This window comes from Anas acuta, chromosome 10 (genome assembly GCF_963932015.1).
Source record: "Anas acuta chromosome 10, bAnaAcu1.1, whole genome shotgun sequence".
Lineage (NCBI taxonomy): Eukaryota > Metazoa > Chordata > Aves > Anseriformes > Anatidae > Anas > Anas acuta.
The window spans coordinates 9,713,429-9,730,250 of record NC_088988.1 but is presented as its reverse complement, the minus strand read 5'-3'; the positions used below and the strand labels follow the sequence as shown (position 1 = coordinate 9,730,250).

Here is a 16,822-nt window from a genome sequence, read left to right as displayed (position 1 = left end):
TTGCCAGTTGTCTCATCCTTTTTGGTGCTTTTCAGCATCTTACTGCAGCACACACAAGACTCAGATACCACAGCCATGCTCTTTAGAAGTTAAAAGTCCCTGGCTCCTGCCTTAAGCTCAGCTCCATGCACAGGGTTGGAGGGAGAGAACAGCACAGAAGATAATTTCCATCATGTCTGTGGAATAAATATAACATTGGAATTGGGAGCAGATGCTGCCCTGGAGCTTTGTGAGGAAAAGAGAAAGATAAGAAAGTGTAGGGCCATACAATACCTCACTGTGCTACCCGTATCTGGGGATGCCCTCAGCCTCAACCTGTGGCAACATGGAGATCCATGAGTTCCTACAGCTGCTTGCTGGAGGCTGTGACCTCCCATTTGGAGGGGGACTGAGTTAGCTTCCATGACTTCATGCTAGGCATCTCCCACCCTTCTGAGTCCTGTGTGGTGGTAGTATCAGGAAGGGTGATACAGCAATGTGAAACAAGCTATGAGATTCACCCTGGATTTCTCTTCCCTCTACTCTCTCTTACTGGGCTGTTACACAGCCCATCCCAAGTGCCCTCACACTGCAGCAGGTAACAGGAAAGCCTTTGCTGTCCTACTGTAGATAAATCCAAGTGCCTTCCTCCCAAACAGCAGCAGGAGAAAAGAAGAGCAGGAGGACAAGTATCTATGTAAAACTAATGCTTTAATTTGACAAAGAGAGATGCACACTTTGCCAAAACCATAACTACAGTGGCCAAAGAGAGTGTGGATGGCAGCTGTGCCCACACTGGGCCAAGCAGGAAGACCCAAGCAACAAGTCTTCCAAGACTGCCAAACTCTCTCATCTGGATATGATTCTCTCTGTTATTTTCATGTAGTTTTGGGATGATGGTTTATCATAGCACTTTTTTTCCTGACCTACCCAAATTAGTTTCATCTGGGTTCCCATCTGATGTGTCACACATGTCTTTGACCAAAATAACCTCAGTACATTGTCAGCAATTTGCTTAACCCCAGGATGTCTGGCAGCTTTATTTCTCTACACTTTTGCTAATGGAAGAGTTGGCACATGCTCTGTCTAAGGATTGTGAAGGTACCTAAGCAGCAATATTTGTTTTTGTCACTCTGACAAATATATCATCCACATAGTCTGAAACACTTGCAGGGAAAACCAGTAAATGCCAACATATTCAATTTTCTCCTGTTTTAATAGAACAAAACTAGTTTTACTACCAAAAATCTGAAAATAAAGTTTTTTTATCAGTGCAGCCAACTTTTTAAAGAACACAATTATTTTTGAGGTGGACAGAAGATAATGATTAGGAATGAGTTACATAAATTGTTTCTGTACAAATTTGTACGGACTTATTTTCATAACAATACATTTTGGAAGTTTTTGTTTTTTTTTAAAGACATAAGTCAATAATGAAAAAAGACGGTCAAATCCTAGTTTATTAATGATTCTTACTATTGACAAAAATTGATTAGGAGCTTGAAATAGGATCTGTTATTTAAAAACATCTTCCCTTTCCCTTCAAACTCACCATTCTGGGTCTGATCCTGCAAACTGACAGTTTTAATACTCTGGATTATATTTTTAGCATATAACTGATGAAGTCTTGTCAGATATTTATTTTTGTTGGCAAGAAGAATATTGGACCATCCCTAGCAAAAAAAAGAGGAGAGTTCATTTTATTTTGCAAACAAAAAGTAAACGTTTTATTAGCTTTAACCTCAATCTCGACAGCTTTATTTCAAATGCATATACCATTTGCATGCACACATTTCAGTTCATCTACAGTCTAAGCATTCAGTTCCGCAGATATACTCAAGTAGTTAACAGGCCATACAATTAATAATTTTCCTTTTTTTTTTTTTTTTTCTCAACAAATAAACACTGGCTTAGATGCAGATTGTATACACACTAGTTTAATACTTGCAACATATTCTACTAATGTTTACAACTGCAGAAACTTTGTTATGAACGTTATGAAGATGGCATGCCTTCTCCTGACATCCAGTCTTCATCCTCTTAAAAGCTGCTTGAGTCTTTCACTGGCTCCAAATAAGTTGTGTCTTTTATGGCTTGAATGCCTAACTGGGCGATCCCTGTTACACCACAAAGAATGAAGAGATGAAAGAGACAACACAGTATGAATTGTGGCTCAGTCCAGCTGGGGAGAATGGAAATGATCCCACAGAACAGGCTCTGGAATATACAAATAAAATAACATGCCAAAAAGAGGAAATGCATACGTGAAAGCTGCCAAGACTGTGATGTAATGTCTCTCTGATCAGCTACATTGAGGTCTGTACCAGAAAAAATACGTGCCACAAAAACGGCAATGTACAGATCATGTTCTTTCACAAACATGGACAATTTGAGAGGGACTCCCTGCTCCATGGAGAATGTTTTTCTGGCACTCGTTGGGTTTCGTGCCACTGCTGTATACAACCTGTCCCAGCCATGCAGGCTGCACTGCTGCACTCAGACTGTCAAACAAGATTTGACAGCTCTGCAAGTAAAATTACAGTACAGACAAATTGTCAAATTAGTGTGATGTAGAAATTGGAAACGGGATAGCTGAAAGTGATGTCCACTTGCCAGATCAGATGTGATCGTGGACTGCGATGATGCTCAGGTTAGCCTTACCCCAGTAGATGGTGCTACGATTTCACATTGGTCAGTGGCTGTCCTGAGACCCTACTACCACAAACCCCACTGAGAAATAGGGGCAAATGTCTTTATCCAGAACCTGAGTTCCTGCTGCCACAACACAGCAGAAACTGTCTTGGCACCTCATAATTCTCTGTGAGCCAGACTGTACCTGTCAGATGGGGAGCTACTCAGCCCACTTCTCTGCCTGGGGTACACAGGCACCCAGTGCCTGTGCTGTATCCGTTAGTCCAGATCCATTTTTTGGTTTTCAGTCAGCTGAATCTGTTCAGATTCCTAAAATCAGTGTGCACCACTCACAAGCACTCTGTCGCAACATACAGTGATGGACTGCACATATAACAGGATGCCTTTTCCATGCACAAAATCTCTTTTTCAATGCTGACACAATTTCCACTGAACTGAGATACAATTTATTTCAGCTGATTTGGTAATTATTGAAGCATTCCATTTTAATTTGGATGATGGTTAAAGAAATCTGCCATAAAATCATTTGTGGTTTTCAGCTTTTGTAAATCAAATTACAAATATGTAATAAATACAGAGAAATAAATAAGTACATTATATGATGCCTTGTTATCTTCTTTCAGCGCTCATCAAGGGAAGCCTATATATCGATATGTCTTGATGATGACAGGATAACAGACTCATTTCTCCAATGAACAGTTTTCTTCTTATAAGGCAAAAAGCACTGCATCTGTATGAGATCATCTAGAAAAGCCCTCCTTCCTGAAAAAATACTATATTCTTTCTTTGTTGCCTAGCTACATGCTGCTGTTACCTTAGAAGGCTGTAGATTCATCTGAATGATTCTGGTGGTGCTGATGTGCTCGAGCAGAGGAGTAATGCAAATATATGGCCCTTTCTTGGGTAAAGATTATGAAAGGATTATGCAGAGGGCAGGGTGAGTGTGAAAAGAAAAAGCCTTTGAAGAAATGCAATTTACTGTATTCATCATATTCTTTTTGACATTAACAGCTGAATAAAGAGCGTTTCTCCTTCACAGCCCTGGGCACACGAGCAGGCAGTGAAATCACAGACCTGATGCTTTTGACGTAAGACTCTGATGACAAGGAAGTGTTTGCCTGGTTAATGTTAATTACTGCTGTGAGTAAGTGTAGAGAAGGGGAAAGACTGTCAAGGCCTGATTCTGATCTCATTTCCAAAACTGTAAACTAGGAAAAATGCCATGAAAGGCAAAGAAATTGCTGAATTTCATGACCACCAGAGAATGTGATGATTACCGAGTCCTTCTTTGAATATAGGTAGCTTTGATGATTTGGAAAATTAAGAAAGACAATTTTAAATGCCTAAGGCCCAAAGATTTACATTGTAATATGCCTGTCAAAGAAATCCCTGACAGGGAGCTCTGCCCCCAAGCATGAGACATGCAGAGATTGAGAGCATGAGCAATAATTCCCTGGCAATTCCCCCATGTGATCAGCAGCTCAGCATATCACTGCCTCTCCAAAGATTTGAGGACATGGTATTCACTAGATGTGGTACCGAAGTATTGATTCTGTGAGTAATAAGATGAATGGGAAAAAAAATAATAATCTTATCTGCTTCACTGCAACTGGTTTGGGTGTAGAATATTCTTGATGGAAGAACATCATTTGGGATGTCTCATTTCCTTTATAAAATAATGTTTTTAATGTCTGTAGTGTCCTATAACCCTCTTTATATAGGGTACACATTTTGTATCATTCTGTTATCTCAGTTTACATTTGCACTTGTTGTTTGTAGTTTATCATGAGCCTGGATCTTGATCATCGTACACTTCTTGGAGAGAAACTGGTAGATAATGAATTACATCATTATTCCTACGTTTTTTTTCGAGAATGAAATCAGAAAGAATTTTGATAAGTTCAAGTGAAAATAATGAAGTCGATACAATTCCAGTATATCTCTACAATAACAATTTTGGAGGTCTTCATCAGAATATCATAAATAGCAGCAGAGGCAAAGCAGGAAATGAGACATTTTCAAAAAGCAGAGATGCCTATTACTGTTGTTACGCAAATGTGGAATTTGCCAAACTCAGCACATTCCAACCAGACAAATTCTGAGTTTCTCCTGGAACAGTTGCTAACATCTCTCACACCCAAATGCCTACATATCTTACATGAATGATTCCATGACATCACTCACCACAGGAGAAGACAACCATAAATTCAGCACTGGTTTATAAAGAAGTGTAAAGCCTTTCTAATTCAAATCTGTAAGTCTCCCCCGTGAGTGTCAGTTTTTGTCTTGGCTTCAAGCTTTTTTATTTCTTGAAATGAAAGGGAAATGGAGTTTTCCCTACATGGGAAACAAGATCAGACTGCGTCACCTAAAGCAAAAGGACAGCTATGTTTTAATTCTGGTCACCACCACTCACTACCTGGAGCCTTATATAAGATGCAGCTATTCTAAGCATTGTAAATGCACATCTGGACACGAAACTAAAGTTCTCTGTGTAAGAAAAGACAGATTTAAAAATCCCTGTCCTTTTCCCTTATCTAATATACAGAAGAGGGCAGCACAGTTAAGGTTTTATACTCTATATTGTCATTAACATTATAAATTGTGCTTCTGCCTTACCTCTGCCTTTCCTCAGTGACAGATCTATGTGCCTCTTAGTGCTGCAAGCATGTTGTTTATTTCCTCAGAGGTCAACAGGCTTGCTCCTAGTTTTGGGTTTCCATTGCAAGGAGACTTTTCCTTGTTCACCTGTCATATTCATGGAAGCATCTGTAACACAGTGATTTAACTGTGATTATTTATTACTTAGATATAATCCAGATTTTCGGTTCCCTTATTTCCAAATCTTCTTTCCTTTGGTATCTCTGTAATGTGTTGAAACATAACCAATGCCTCATCACTGACACAATCTGCTGTGCTCCTGGCACCCTCACTGTAATCTCTTGCTGCAGAGAAGTTTTCCCTTACAGCTATGTTTTTCCTTCTGCAACTTTCTGCAATGTTTCTGCATTACTAAGTGGAAGATGCTTGCTAACAGGCAAATCCGGAAGACCATGCTCTGCAGGCATATGGAAGAAATGGGCTCTGCAGGTTGCCAAGAGTAGCTTTAGTCTGTTTTCTAACCAGTTTCCTGGCTATTAAATATTAGTTCCTCAATAAAAGAGAATTGCAGCAGGCCCATGAAAATGTTACTCACTGCTCAGTTGACAAAGAGTAAGTGGTTGATAGAGTTCTCAGGACTAAAAAACAAAGCAGGAAGCATCTCTCCCTACTACAAAAGTCCATGCTCATCTGCAATTTGAATAACCTGTGATTCTTGTTCCATGACTTCTAAAAATGTATTAGAAATAGAAAATATACAGAGAAGAGCAAGTAGGGATTGTTTTTATGCAATGAATGACTGAATACACAAGGTTCTTGCACTGAGATAAAATTTCTAAAGGAAGCTATAAAATCATTACATTATGAAGATGAGGGAAAATTTCTTTTCTACCTCACTATACAGTAACAGAGGGTGTTGCAGGGTATCAAAAACCTACATGAATTAAAAGGCAATTAGAAAAGTATGTAGAAAAAATACATCAAGGGCCTCTGAACAAAAGGAATAGTTTTAGCCTGGCAGGAGTACAGGGGGAGTTTTAGCTGTGTTTATCATGTTCTTATTGTCTATTCTTCTTTAGATATCCGCTACTGACAGCTGCTGGAAACTGAATGTAAATTGAGTCTGACCCAGTACAACTCCCTTAATTTGTTATTGTAAATAGATCCATTCCTCTTGCCAAGAGCTACTGCTGGTAAACAATAAATCTTACATTGCAATTTGCTTCCTTACCACTATGTACTTCTTAGCAGGACAGCCAAACAGCCATTTATGTTGCCCACTCTTTAAACCAACTGTCTGTTGCAAGGTGTAAATTCAGAAGCTTTTTCATGGTATCAGACTTCTAGACATGTCTTGTAAGGGGCCTCTGAAATCCACACTAAGGAGTACACATCCCACAGGAATTGTAACAGGATATTTAGCATTCCATTCATGGATGGACGGTGTGTGTCACACACACACATTGACCATGACAAATTTAATACTGTAAAAAAGAGGAATTGGGGGTGATAAAATAAAATAATTATGGAAATATCTTAGGTCATGTTCTGATTTTACTCCAAACTTGAAATTCAATAGGAGCAAACAGCTGATCAGACATACTACGTGCTATTGAGTGTGTTTACTAGTGACTGGGGAAACTAAGGTGGCATCTGAATTCTGACTCTTGTAGCTGTAGCATGGTAGAGCACAAGTGGTTATGGTATTGGTAAGAAATAAAACCGAATCCAAGAAACTAAAAATCAGTGCAAATTTGAAGTTAAGATTCAGACAGAACGATATTCCCCAGTACATAGTAACATGATAGTTAACTAATAGTGTGGTGCGCTCTGTCAAAAAGAAGCTGTGGAACTGCACAGGCAAAAATGAAATTAGATATGCCACTTGTGCAACTTCTTTTTTTTCAGAGGAGTGATTCACTTGGCCCAGCTGGCCATGAGGTTTATCAAGTACTGGAAGCTTTTGAGATTACTCAAAGCAGTGAGAAATTCAGAGTAGCAGGAAGATGAAGTACATTTCCAATTATTCTTATCCCAAGTTATTTTTTGCAATCTTTTACAAGAGTTTCAGAAAGAGGCATTTGCTTTATGTTGCAAGCAACAGATTTACAATTTACCTATTCTATGCTATATCTGAAAAATGCAAATGGAACCACATTATTTTTCAGTGCCTATCAGTGAGCTCAAGAATTTCTGGTCTGGAGCTGAGAGAAAACAGTAACTGTGAAAGGAACCAACTTCTGATTAATTTTGTAGATACAATAACTGCTTAATTAGGTTTCTGTTTCCATTTCCCCCTTGACACTATAAGTGAGCTTTCTACACTATGTCAATTTCTATTGACTCCAGAGCTCATATTTCTCACATCTCATTGTTGCAGCCCCAATTCATGGCTATCACTACTCAGTCAAAAATATCAGCTGTGTTAATTGCAAGAGTAATTATGAGAACAAGCATGGCTCCTTGGCCAAAGTGGTGTGCTGCCCTACCTTGCGAACATCCAAACGCATGTTCAGCATAGATGTGACATTCATCGGGATTTCAGACAGACAAACTAATGCTTCACCACTGCTGGTCATTTGTACAGGTCAAACTGTGGCCTACTTTTATACCACTAGATAATAACCATAAGATAATGTGATATACTATATGCTACACATGAAAAAGTCTAATACATATGTGCATACAGCCCCATAGCTGCACTGGTTAGTCTGTACATGCTCAGTGCACACAAGTATATGTAAAATCACAGGACTATGGAGAGGAGGGCTTGAGACCATATTTTCACTATACTAAAAAATGTAGGGTAAGGAAAGAGTCTTTTGTTCATTTTTCCTGCAACTGTTTCTATCTTGCTTGAATTAAAAACAAACAAACAAACAAACACAACAAACAAACAAACAAAAACCACATTTCCTACTGCTGCTTCTGTCTCTTTTCCCACTGGCTTTAGTCTGTCAGTTCTGTAATTAAAATAATAATAAATAACACTGCTATTTCTTTTTTAGTCCAGGTATTTGGGAGGTAGCCAGACTCAGGCTTCTGCAGGAGTAATGCTTCATGTAACTTGGCAAGAACAGACCTTTGTGGATTCTCTACAGTTTTTGTAGAAATAACTTCACCCACATAATGGCTGATTAATTAGACTTGAGGCAGTGCAGATGAGCTGAAAAGTAAGAAGAGAAATGCATGACCTCCAATGTAGAGCCAAGCTGAGAACAGTATTTTCTCTCAAACCTCATGCTGCTAATCCAGTCTTTGGGCTGTTCATAATATTTCTATTATTCCTAACCAAAAGTGAAACAATTCCAATGCATGACAGTAACTACAACAAAAACTGGAATTCAGTGGTAACACTCATTAGATGTAAAAAGTATAAATACTATTTAAAATATGATGTCTGACTTTGAACAAACACTGATGAGACAGAATCACATACAGTTAATTCCAACTCCAAATTCTGCTTTTCCATCTGAACAGTCAAAGGGGAGGGGAGCTGGGTGTTAGGTTATACGTGCTTAGGCATTTAGACCATGAAATGCACTCTGCACCTAATATAGCAAAAAGAAACTCCAACCACAAGCTTTATTACCCCAGTAATAAATAACTGGAACAACAGGATCAGACTGCATGTTTTACATTTTCCATATGATGAAAAGTACTGAGGCCAATAGAGTGCATTAAAAGTGAACATTGCCACTTCTCAAAAGCTAGAGAAAAACTGAATGGGATAAAAAGGGAAAAAAAGAAGAAGAATGAGATAACAAAATAAAAAAAGAAGCAGGACATGCTACAACAGTAAAATACAAAGAAAAGGTACTTTAAGTGAAAGGCAATTGAAATAAGGAAAATGAAAACCATACAAGGATGAAATGAAACCAAAAGAAACAAAATGATAGACATTTTTAGAGCTTTGTGCTCAGGTCCCCATAATATAGGACATCAATGTTCCTTTCCTTGTGAGTGCCAGATTAAGTTCTTCTGTGAAAACTGCAGGACACACACCACAGATGCTGGGTAGCCAAGTAAAAGTGAAGCTTTAGGATTGATTCATAAATGGGGGGTTCCAGTGGTTCCTCCAGGATCCCAGAACACCCTGACAATTAGGATGTAGTTGACCTGGGTACTTGGGACCAAGTGTTTCTGGCCTCAGCAAGATTTGCATGAGGCAAATTCTTTCATTAAGCCTTATTCCTTCCCATCACAAGGATCTGGACAGACAGCGGCCCCTGACTGCAGCTCTGCTGCTGGTTATATGACATAGCTGCTGCAGGGAACAGTCACCTGAACTGCGCAGGAACCACCTGGAACTCAAGAACCGCAGATGGTACTGCTGCTGCACTGATAACCCCAATTCATTGCACTTCCAATCAATCATGCTGGCTAGAGTGGACTTTTACCTTCAGCATTGATAGACTCCAGGTCTGGCTGTACATAAAATGGAAAGAAATTATAAAATTTCCTGTTTCCATTTCAATACATAAGGAACAGTAAATTAGGCTTACTAAAAATATCAAGTACTATGTGTGCCAGAAACACTCGTTTAATTAAAACAGATCTTAGACCAGTAGCAGCTAGAATAATGCAAAATAAAAGTAGAAAAATAAGACATTAGAATTTCTTTTACATTGAAATAAATTACAGTTACTATATGTTAGAAGCAGAATCAAGTAGAAGTGGAAATAGAGGGCAGCTGAAATAGAATTGGATCTGAAAACCCTTCAGAGAAACTAAGATCAGCATTTCAGGCCTGTGTGGTCTCATGCATCCCACTGAAATCATTATGTGCCACAGTAATGTATACATGAATATATGGTAATAATAACAAACAGAATTACACGGTATGTGAAGAAGCATGTTATATGTCTCAAGTGATTAACCTGAACTATCTGTTAATTCTTCCCAACTTCACAAAATAGCTGGATCTATGAAGATCAAGGGAGATAAACCAGCTACGTGACCCCTGTGATCTCCCCCCTCTCTGGTTCCAGGCACAGATCCCGCGGCAGATGAGAACAGACCTCACTGCCTTGGCACAGCGCTTCTCCGAACAACTTGTAGCCCTCCCTCTAGGAACAAGCGAAGCCCCAGGGACCTAATCCAAGGCCATCTCACTTTCCGCTAAAGGACAACTTGCAGAGAACCCAGTGCCAGATCCTGAGTAGTATCCTGTAACCCTGCTGCTATTCTGTAAGCAATAATTCATTAGTTGTACCTGGGTGCTGGCATAAAAAAAGTGTTTGCCACACAGTCATGTATGATTTCTATTATTTTATTATTATTGTTATTATTATTATTACTTTCAGCCTCTTTTCCTACTGAAAAGCTGTTCTCTTCAAGTTTGTGTTTAGCATTTTTATATATGCCTTTCTTGTTATTTTTTTGGCTTATGGGGGCTCTATCTTGCATTTACATCATTAAAATATTCATAATGTTCATCAGCAAAAGACCTGGAATAAAAAAATGGCATTTTTAAAGTCCTGTCACTGAAAATCCCATTTTTAGTTTGGTTTCAACCAGTAATGCTACATGTGGCATAAAAGCAGCACAGTATATTTAGTTCCAATGCCTCCCAGATTTCCCTTCTTCCACACAGTAAAGAATTAAAAATACCTCCACTTTATATTTCATCTTCTAAAATTTGACCGTGACACACAGTAAAGTCAGCAGGAAAGACAGGTCCAAAAAACTCTTAAAATCAAACAGAGTATTTTTGGGCAAGGATTTTAGGCAGAGACATTCAAATTCATAAAGTTAACTGAAGAAAAAACAATTCTGAAAGTATATTTACCCACTTGACTGTATATAAATATAGATTAATCAAGATGGTTTGGTAGATTCCAGTTTATCCAAATTAAGTAACCCTGGTGCATTTCAAATGCTAACCATAACTTGTTTAAATATGATTTAAAATGTTGATCAAAGCTCTATAATTCTATTCATTTAACTGCAGCACTCAGTTCTCTTAACCACCAAGCTCTGGCTATCTAAACTGACATGGCTATTTTGGTTCCTGCTTTGTGAGACAGGCGGAGAGAACTCGCTGCGAGCACTTGGTGATCTTTAACTGCCACACTGACACTTCAACCTGCAGTTATCAGGGCAGAGGGGACAAACCTACCCCAGAACGTGAACTGCAGCATTAACTTCTGAAAATAAAGTATTCACTGGAATTCATAAGGAAAAAAAAAAATCCATTCCCTGTGGTCAGCCCCTTTACAGTATTTTCCATGTTTATCTTTGTTGCAGTTAATTAGCCTCAGAAATTCAACATGTTATAAGAAAAAGATGCTTATGAGCCAGTGTGCTGTATTTTGTTGGCTGCGCAACTGCACAGCCCAGCCCCACAGATTCCTTTCTTTCCTTTACCTTATTCCCTATGTCTGCATCTTAATCTCCATCAACGCCCTATTTCTTGCCTTCTTTAGCCTTGTTGCAGCAGTTGATTTACAAACCCTTTAACTTACTATTTTCATGGCAGTGGTCCCTACACAAGGTCACGGGGATTTCCCCGCAGTGACCAGGCTGTAATCTTTTGGGAGCAGCAGCCAGGGTTATTTTGGCTGTGAAATGTCTAACATGTTTGGGTTGCTAGGTAAATAATAACCGGTATGCGTGATGCCAGGGTGAGCCATTCGGGACACAAGTATAGTTATCTGGTTAGTCGTTTCTTCACTTGATCACACGGTAATGACTGTGCCACTTAAGAGATAAAACTTTCACTGTCTCACTTCGCTGCTCAGGTGAAATGAAGGGAAGAATTTGACCTTTATGTTTTGTGTTGCCCTCTGAAACCGTTAGCCCCGCATGCAGCAAGACTGCACCTAGAAGGGGCGCTCTCACCCCCTGCTCCTGAGCGTTAAGTAACGGCAGCACGGTGCCGAGCACACTGCCAATGTGCAGCTATGTTTCCCAAGGCTGCTGTAGGCAGCAGAGCCGCTCCCGGGCAACGCCACGGAGCGTGAGGAGCTGAGGAAAGCCGCCTGGCAGGGCTCACGGCCAGCCCCGTTTGCAATTTCATAGGGTCACAGCCTGATTACGGCTGGAAAAGACCTCCATGATCATCCGCCCCCCCAGCATCACCCACTGAACCCACTCCACACGGTGCAGCCTCAGAAACGGGGAGTGGGGGCGTGGGGGTGAGGAGGAGGGGGACACGACACCCGGGGCACACCCGCCCCCCCTCACAGCGCGGCATCTCCCACCCCCAGCCGCCTCCGCACGGCTCCAGCTCCCCGGGGCTCGGTGCCGAGCCGTGCCGAGCCGAGCGGCGCGGAGCCGCCCCCGGGCGCGCTGTGAGGGAGCCGCGCGTCACGGCGGGGCCGGGCCGGGCCGGGCCATAAATAGCGGCGAGGCGGCGGCAGCGCCGGCAGCGAGCTGTGGCAGCGGGGAAGCCCGGCTCTCCTCTCCTCTCTTCTCTCCTCTCTCTCCCTCCGGAGCACGTCGAGGGACGAGCGGGGCGGCTTCTCTCAGCAGCCCGGCGTCCCCATGACCCTGAACCGCGGCGCCAAGCTCCGCTCGCTGGAGAAGCGGCGCGGCAGCATGCCCTTCGCGGCGCACCAGCACCTGCACCGGCGCAGCATGCCGGTGGACGAGCGGGACCTGCGGGCCGCCCTGCCGCACGACGAGCTGTCCGGCCTGGTGCGCTGCACCTCCTACAGCCCCGGCGAGGCGCACCGGGAGAGCTGGGCCTCCGACTCCTCCGACTCCGTCATCTCGTCGGGCAGCGACTCGGACGGGCGGCTCTACAAGGTGATCCTGCTGGGCGAGCACGGCGTCGGCAAGACCAGCCTGGCCCGCATCTTCGGCGGCGTCGAGGACTGCGCGGAGGCGGAGGAGGCCGGTGAGGGCGCGGGGCCACCCCGGGGCCGGGGCCGGGGGCGCGGGGTGCCCGGGGAGCGGCCGCTCGCCGCGGTGCCGCCCGTTTCCCCAACGCTGTGTTTTCCCTCTCCAGGCAACACGTACGACAGATCGATCGTGGTCGACGGGGAAGAGGCGTCTCTGGTCGTGTTCGATATCTGGGAGCAGGTACGGAGCGCCTGAACGTGCCTTTTCCTTGCGGGCTGCGCGGGGCTTCGCTGCACAGCGGCCGCGTCCAGGTGTCCGGCTGCCTGTGGGCACCGTGTCGCGCCTACAAGGCGGCGACACAGAATCAGTGCGTGCCGCTTTCTTCTCTCTCGCAATCCATTTGTTGTAGCTAGACAGGCAATTAAAAAACCTGCACAGGCTCAGACAGCGAATCCCTTAATGCTTGCAGTAAGCAGCTGCTTACATTAGCAGCCCAGGAAATTCGTGCAAAACGAGAGATTAACAGTCTGAGCAGTGCAGACCCCATACAATTTCTGGAAACACGATGATTTTGTTCTGTAGTATATTTTAAATGAGAAAATCTTAAGAAACCTTCTGGGAGGTTGCTTACTTTGGCTGCCTCTTCATTATAAAGCGACAAAGAATATCTTTAAGATGTTTACAGTACCTAAATAATTAGTTAGTGTTGAATAGCTTTTTCAATGCAATAAATCTGTTTCTCACTCTTTGTTTTAGGATGACAGTCAATGGCTTCAGAACCACTGTATGAAAATGGGCGATGCCTATATTATCGTATACTCAGTGACTGACAAAGTTAGTTTTGAAAAGGCCTCTGAACTAAGGATCCAGCTAAGAAGAGCAAGGCAAACGGAAGACATTCCTATTATTCTCGTGGGCAATAAGAGCGACCTGGTCAGGTCCCGGGAAGTCTCAGTTGATGGTAAGTTACTCTTCATTTATACAGTGCTGTCTAAATTAGTGGCAGAGGATCATGATCAATAGAATTGGTCCAGGTTTGATGGAGAAAAACATGATTGGAGGCACCCCAAAGAAATCAAGCCAGCTGGTTCACACTGAGGGGGGGCTTTGTACCACAAGCAGCAGTGGAGATGGCAGTGGGGGAAGATCTGTGATTGTGCATAGTGCCATATGCTGAACTGCACTGCAAGAGACAATGCTTCAGCTTTAGCACACTGCTGTGTGTAGGGTTTAGCTGGATGTTAAGCACACAGCAGCACTTGCTAGTCTCAAGGTTTGATAGCCCGAGCTATGTTTTTTTAAGGGACAGGAGTGTCACATCAGAACCCAGGCAGTCTATGAAAACGGTGATCCCACAGCAACTGTACAATTTTTTTATTTTTTTTTCTGGAAGAGATTCCATCACATTTGTGGTGAGCTGGAAGGACCAGGCTCACACAAAGTCTCCTTGTACGTGTTCCACACCTGAGGCCAGTGAGAACTTTCTCAGTTAGTGCCAGGGTGCATTTCTACAACTAGAGTACAGATAATGATGAACTTTTTATTGCTGTCTGGTTATGGCATGATTAAATGCTTGTACAGGGAATTGACTGGATTTGATCAGGAGATCCACGTTCTTTTCAGGCTTGTGGTAGTGCACGGTTTACCCATCCTAGAGGTGTCATTATTTTGCTCAGGTTTAAACCTTTGCCATTATTCACCACAAGGCAAACATGGAAACTTGCACTGCAGCAATGTTCCAGAGTTGCATGCTTACCTGTGGAACACTGTGAACAGAGCATCATCTATTCTGACGGCAGTCCCAATCAAATCCACTGGTCTACAGCTTCATGACCTCCAATGTAATCTGTTTAATGACCTTTTGGACTGCCAGCTTCAACTGTAGTTACTATGGAAAACTCATTTCCTATAGCAAGGCTGAGGTGCACAATTGCTCAACAACTTCCAGAAGAAATAGGAACTAGTTTCTGTACCTCACAAACTTTCCTATTAGACAGCAAGCATGCATCCAAGTACCTCTCTTTTATCAGCTTTAGATCTTAAATTATACTAGGCTGGTCTGCCTGTAGAACTACTATTGTCTTATATTCAGTACCACTGGTCATGTGAGATTATTGACCACACTGCAGCAAAACAATGAGTGCAAATATTCATTCTTCCTACTATGTAACAAAGTTCTTTTGTGATGTTGAAGGCAGTTTATTTAAGTCAAACTTTTTTTTGTTCTTGCCACAATATATTAAAGAGAAAATGTCGGTCTCCACTCATCACTTTTTTTTTCTTTCCATCCAGAGGGACGGGCCTGTGCCGTTGTGTTTGACTGCAAGTTCATTGAGACCTCAGCTGCTCTTCATCATAACGTCAAGGATCTGTTTGAAGGTATTGTTCGGCAAATTAGACTTCGCAAAGACAGTAAAGAAGACAATGCTAGAAGAATGGCCAACACAAAAAGAAGAGAAAGCATAGGCAAAAAGGCCAAGCGATTCCTTGGGAGAATTGTGGCAAAGAACAATAAGAAGATGGCTTTCAAAGCAAAATCAAAGTCTTGCCATGACTTATCTGTGCTTTAGAAGCTTTCAGCAAGGCCAGATGTCACGCATGGGAGGCGAACAAGCATTTGACTGTTGAAGTATATGGATGATCCTCATGGTGATAAGAATGAGTTATCAGTGAGACTCTCATTAATGCCTTAAGGTGCACAAGCAAGTCCAGAACTTACATTACAATGTCTACTTCATTGATAAATGGCTCAAGTTTCAATGCGTACAAGTAAATGAACTTACTCTAAATAAGTGGCTTGACATGCCCACACTTTCATTATGTACATATATAATATATCCTCTTGTCCTGTGGATAACAGATGAAATGATAAGAAAAGATGATGATATGTATCACCATAGACTTGTCTCGTTTGCAGAGCAAAACTTAAATTTGTACGCAGGCTCGTACACTGTTTTTAGTATAAAACAAGCAATGATAAATCTTTTTAAACTTAAATATGGGGTGGGGGGAGTAGAACCACATTAGAATGGGAGTAAAACAAATTTATATATATAGTTAAATACAGAACAGATGTCATTTTATGAAATTAATTTGCACTTCCATTAACTGTTATTCAATTAATTCGTTACTTGTTTACATGCAGATTTTATAATAAAGTATTATTTCCTGTTATAATAAACTGTGCTTTTCTCATAGTTTGGATAAAGACTGGGAGCAATATTTTTATATTGACCTTCTTTCAACTGTACAGAACCTTATATACAGACTTCAACTGAGTTACATGTGACAGTTCCAGAATGAGATGAATCGGGCATACTCTGTGTCCAGTTCTTCAGCAGACAGTTTCTTTAAGTAAATCCTGCTTTCATGAGTACCTTACTACAACAGCTCACATCAGGAAGGAGTACCTTAATGTTATTGTTCATCTTCAACCCGGTTCTCTTATGAGCTCCAGCAGAAACAGACCTCTAGATGCCTATAGTTAGATGTGTTTCCACAATGATTAATTGAAACCTGTAGTGTTCAACTTTTTACATCTCTGTATGACAGCCACTGAACACATTTTTTTTTTTTGGGGGGGGGGTGATAGTAACTGTAGGTTATGGTGTATTTTTCCTTTCTGGGAGAAGTATTTTCTTGTCTACTCACAAGCCTGTAAGTAACTTTCAATGGCTTGAAGTTCAAACCATCATGGCAAGGCTGTTTGAAAGAGTTGCAGGCTCCAGCTACGGCGTGTTGTGGCCTTCAGTGTTATTACAGTTTTTGTGTTCATTTTATTGTGTTAAAATTGATGTGTTTC

General features: G+C 41.6%; 1 protein-coding gene and 1 long non-coding RNA gene across 2 annotated transcripts; one reads left to right on the top strand and one right to left on the bottom strand.

Annotated features, from left to right (window-relative positions):
- Positions 1 to 1,677: 1,677 nt before the first annotated feature.
- LOC137861921 (uncharacterized) lies at positions 1,678 to 12,453 on the bottom strand. The gene is made up of 2 exons (XR_011099925.1): positions 5,251 to 12,453; positions 1,678 to 2,196 (listed from the first exon to the last, which is right to left on the bottom strand). It is a non-coding gene; the product is annotated as an uncharacterized lncRNA (long non-coding RNA).
- Positions 12,454 to 12,589: 136 nt separating this feature from the next.
- On the top strand, positions 12,590 to 16,217 carry RRAD (RRAD, Ras related glycolysis inhibitor and calcium channel regulator). Its single transcript, XM_068693539.1, has 4 exons — positions 12,590 to 13,075; positions 13,187 to 13,260; positions 13,777 to 13,981; positions 15,313 to 16,217. The coding sequence occupies exons 1-4, from the start codon at positions 12,721 to 12,723 to the stop codon at positions 15,588 to 15,590; spliced, it is 912 nt and encodes a 303-aa protein (XP_068549640.1). The 5' UTR covers positions 12,590 to 12,720; the 3' UTR covers positions 15,591 to 16,217.
- Positions 16,218 to 16,822: the final 605 nt, after the last annotated feature.